Below are 4,636 nucleotides of genomic sequence, written 5' to 3' on the forward strand. Positions count from 1 at the left end.
TGGGCCGGGGCCCACTAGTGGGCTTCGAGGCTCTTGTATAAAACACTAGGATTTTGATGTAATACAATGTTAAAGATTTTTTTTCTTCTTTAAAACCTTGAAAATGTGTTTTCATATGATACCATTAATACGATCTTAAAGTATACTATGTTAGTTCCATTGATCCAAGCCGAAACACAATCCATTGATTGATCATTAAAATAAACATGCTCTGAAAATGCACACGGCCCACCCATCTGACTACTTAACACGTCAGCCTCTCAAGTGGCCAAATGGGTGGGCTGTGAACAATTTTTCAAGTATGCCCTGATCCAGAGAATCCCTATGGCTGCTATTTACAACAGTATAACAACCGTGTAGTTTAGAATGGCATATGGCCTGGTTGTATTGTGAACAAGATGAATGAAGTAACCGTTTCCTCATATATAGTATTGTGAATGACATTGTCCTGAATGGTCTGTTTGGCTGCAACAACCATACTGGTTCTGGCTAATGAAGCCAATTTTATACCAGACCTGTCTGACAAATAATCAGCCATATATGGTAGCAGGACTTCAATTTCAATCCATAATAAGCAACTGTTAAGCAAATTAGTGCTCCACCAAGTATTAAGCTTTATAATGTTGATATTTATTTGTGTGTGTGTGTGTGTGTGTGTGTGTGTGTGTGTGTGTGTGTGTGTGTGTGTGTGTGTGTGTGTGTGTGTGTGTGTGTGAGAGAGAGAGAGAGAGAGAGAGAGAGAGAGAGAGAGAGAGAGAGAGAGAGAGAGAGAGAGAGAGAGAGAGAGAGTATTTATGAACTGTATGGGTTAACAACATGCATGACAGACACATGATAGCCAACTGAGATTTAGTCAGCGTCGTTAACATGATTGTGGACTGACAGTGACACCTTCTGGGCACTTATAGAATTACGCTTCATATATCCTATAGCCTACATAAATCCAAATGTAGTGTGTTTGAGATTGAATCCAACATTAAAACAATTTATGACCCAAAAAAATAAGAAAGCTGCAAGAACTGTCCTTTTATGTTCACCCTTCCACCCTAATGTTTTCTGTTAGTAAATCCCCCTGGCTCTGATGTTGTTGTATTTATGTATTAATTACTTATTTGTTTGAGTTTGTCGTTTGTTTTTGTATTGTATTGTATTGTATTATATTTCACGATTGTTATAAATAATTATTTGCGAAAGAAAAGAAAAAACGTATGGAATTATTGCGCGTCGTATAAAGATGCCCAGTAGGTGGCAGGCGTCGCTATTTAATGAGGATTTGCTGGCATTTTCCTCTCTCTTTTTTGAACTCGTTGATATTCTTCCGGCTCCACAATTTCTATCTCTTCCGGTCGTCGTCCCATACGTGTGGCAGGTATATATTTTCACGCTGATGTGCATCATTGAGATCTATATCAATCCTTCCATATTTTAAAGGTTAACTAACGCACAATAGGCCTCTGCAATAAAGTAATACATGAACTATAGATAGATTAAAATATTTGCGAGATTTGGTCCACGCCAATGCTCAAAATTGCATCCCAAATGTTAGCTTCCTGTGTGTACCCAAGTCAGATCTAACCGTCAGCTTTACATGGATTTGATAATTTACCGTCAAGTTGATTGATGTTAATTTAATCCATACATGCGTCGCTATTTAACAGTATATGAATTGGCATCCTACGCCAAGGATAGGGGTTGCTTATAGGGGCGTAAAGTAATGTTTACATGCAGAGGATACAGTATTACGCTATCGAGGCATGAACACAACTTAAAGTGCTAATTTTCATATTTTTCTCTCAACAGATCTACTGGGGCAGAATGGCGAAGTCAAAGAATCACACGACCCACAACCAATGTGAGTATTACTGGACTGAAGACTCAAAAAAATAGCTATTATTTGGCTAGCTTTGTTAGCTAGTAGTAAGTAGTTTCAGCACCGTCCAGTAAAGACTGTTGTACTATAGCTCGAGAAGAATCTGCAATGTTTTTTTTTTACCGAGTGACATTTTTTCCTCTTCACAGCTCGAAAAGCCCATAGGAATGGCATCAAGAAGGCCAAGATTGAGCGCTATGAGTCGTTGAGGGGGGTAGGTGTTGATATGTTTTCTATGTTTTGTGAAAGGTTTAAGTAAAGTGAGTCTTGAAGAAAAATGAGGTCAAAATAGTTTAACTGGGATCCTTTACATACATGGTGATTTGTTTTGACTTTCTATCCTTGTTGCCAAGTTGGAGTGCTTTAGAAATTGGCTGATAGAATTGGCTAAACTTGTTAATTGGTGCACAGACTGATGGGTGGACTAATAATGTGATGTTGATGTGGATGAATCATTAGTTCATTTAATGTACGGCCTTGGTGCTGTCAAACAAAGCTGTGCCCCCATAATGTTTGCATTTGATTGTACAAACCTAAGTTTAGGGAATCCTAACACATGGGCCATGCTAATTGTTCAGTCAGACATAATACACCAATTGGACACGTGACTTGTGTACTAGTCACGTGTGGTGACTAGTACTGTTTGTTTATGGCCAGAAGTGGAAAATTAGATGTATCAAAACTAGCAAATATATTATATTACTAACCTTGCGCCGTGTGGGGAAAATATTCATTAACTAGGAACTCCAATCTAAAGGCCAGTCCACACCAATGATTCGCAACACAACTAGTTATCCCCAAATGGCACTGGTCTACAACTGGTCAGTTCAGGCCGCTGCAATTTCTTGCAACTGGTTGCATTGATGTGGACTGGCCTTAAGGGTCAGTTAAAGTGTTCCTAGTAGGAAGTAGTTCATCCTGAATTCCTGCTTATAATTGAATGTAGCATAACATATCAAGGTTTTCAGCTCATAACACACATGTACATCCTTCAGTGTGGTTTTATAAAACCCATGCCGTAGTATGCAGAGTATTCTAATAATTCTTGTACAACAGGCATGGCATGCTGAAATGAAAGTATGTAGAGTGTAGACTGAAGGAAATAACATATTTGACAATGTTAAAGGTAGACTTGAGAGGCTTCTGATTTTTCGGTACGAAAGTGTACACCTTAAACACTGATTTCTGGTATTTATAATTTAATCTAAATTAGTGCAGTGGCTGTTCAGAGTTTGCCCTCCATTCAGACTGTGCCCATTCGGAGTGGGTCCGGTTCTGGAGAACCACTCTTGTGAGTGACTTTAAAGTGTGAAGTTGGTCAGAGGAGCAGTAGACTGAAAGAACGAGCCCAATCGATGGTCTTGAAGTGCGGAGCCAAACCCAGGCTGGGTTTGGAGCACTCTGATTGGTTAGGAGATAACAAGGTCCTAAGACCAGCGTTCCTGCAAGGTTCTCCCAGGCTTTTTTTCTTTTGAAACAAAAAAAAGGCATGGGTTTCCGAGGCTAGAGGAGCAGTTCTCCAGATATGAGAAGGGATGTCAGGCAGAAACATACAGAGATAACTTAATAATTTATTGATGGATGGTCACTCAGGATTTGGTGGGCAATGGTGAAATTAATTGTTGCTTGACAACACTGTTTTATCAAATGTCTACGTTTCAAATGTTATGTTTAGTAATTGTACATGTACAGCCAATGATGCATTCAACACATTTGATCAGTGGTTGCTCCAAGACTTGCTGTCTATAGTCTTAATAGGTCATTATAGATATTCATGCCCATTCCAGGACGTGCAGGACACATTATTGCTTAATGTTGCTCCCACTCGATTGGTGCCTGTTACCAAGTTGCTCATTCATTCAGTTTCACTGTCTGCCATGGGAGACAAATTGTTGGGTAAAAGCTTTAATTATTGAGGCTCTGCTCCAAAACCGTTTTGGCACGTGCTTAGTTGGCCCATTTAAATTTGGCACATTAAATGGCGCTGGCTAAGACCGCAACCTAAACAACGGAGTACAAAATGTCAGTGGCACACTCAAAGCCACGATCGATTCACGATTGCATCGTGGTTTCCTTCACACTATCGTCAAGTACAAAATGGGTCAGATTTGGTTCTTACAGTCAACTATTGGATGGGAATCTAAATGAGACAAACATCAGCTTATACATAACGTGGCATACTTGGCAATCAAAGTTCTGGCAGACTTTATCTTTTAGTTTTGGTTGCATATGATTGCTGAAGTCTTGAGCCTGCTCACTCAGTTCCTCTCCTCCCTGCAGGTTGACCCCAAGTTCCTGAGGAACATGCGCTTCGCCAAGAAGCACAACAAGAAGGGCCAGAAGGCAGCAAGGAAGGCCGCGGCAGCAGCACCTGCACCATCTGCGCCATAGACTGTCTTTTCTGTCTTTGCCCGTCTGTCAAAGTTCATAGACCTGTTACCATCACAATAAAGCTATGCTTTGTTAAAAAACTGCCCGGATTCTACCTCTACTTCTGTTGTGTGAATATTTCAGTCAGCATGATACTTATAATGGTTATTTAATTTCAAGGGTCTAGTGATCATTTGCAGGTATGGAACCCAATGAGGTGAAACTTCAACCGTATATGCATATGCCAAAATCTGTATGTTATGAGTCATCGTAAGGTACACCATACAACTTATACAATGTATAAGTTATGGGTAAATAAATGCTTTGGATGTAAATATCCTGTTTTTCTATAGCACCTTTGTTCGATGCGCTTTACATTTTATTTTATTCAACCAT

The 4,636-nt window shown here is 39.7% G+C and overlaps 1 protein-coding gene across 1 annotated transcript; it reads left to right on the forward strand.

Moving 5' to 3' along the window:
* Positions 1-1,326: 1,326 nt before the first annotated feature.
* Positions 1,327-4,344, forward strand: rpl29 (ribosomal protein L29). The gene is made up of 4 exons (XM_084062614.1): positions 1,327-1,369; positions 1,801-1,852; positions 2,020-2,084; positions 4,151-4,344. The coding sequence occupies exons 2-4, from the start codon at positions 1,816-1,818 to the stop codon at positions 4,259-4,261; spliced, it is 213 nt and encodes a 70-aa protein (XP_083918740.1). The 5' UTR covers positions 1,327-1,369; positions 1,801-1,815; the 3' UTR covers positions 4,262-4,344.
* The last annotated feature ends 292 nt before the right edge of the window (positions 4,345-4,636 follow it).

Source organism: Gymnoscopelus microlampas, assembly GCF_963454915.1.
Source record: "Gymnoscopelus microlampas genome assembly, chromosome: 7".
In the NCBI taxonomy this organism is placed as follows: domain Eukaryota; kingdom Metazoa; phylum Chordata; class Actinopteri; order Myctophiformes; family Myctophidae; genus Gymnoscopelus; species Gymnoscopelus microlampas.

Excerpts from the sequence above, each read along its gene's own strand:
- rpl29 (XM_084062614.1), top strand. The coding sequence starts at position 1,816 with ATGGCGAAGTCAAAGAATCACACGACCCACAACCAAT. Across the intron at positions 1,853-2,019 it reads TCACACGACCCACAACCAAT|CTCGAAAAGCCCATAGGAAT; the intron begins GTGAGTATTACT and ends TCCTCTTCACAG. Across the intron at positions 2,085-4,150 it reads GCTATGAGTCGTTGAGGGGG|GTTGACCCCAAGTTCCTGAG; the intron begins GTAGGTGTTGAT and ends TCCTCCCTGCAG.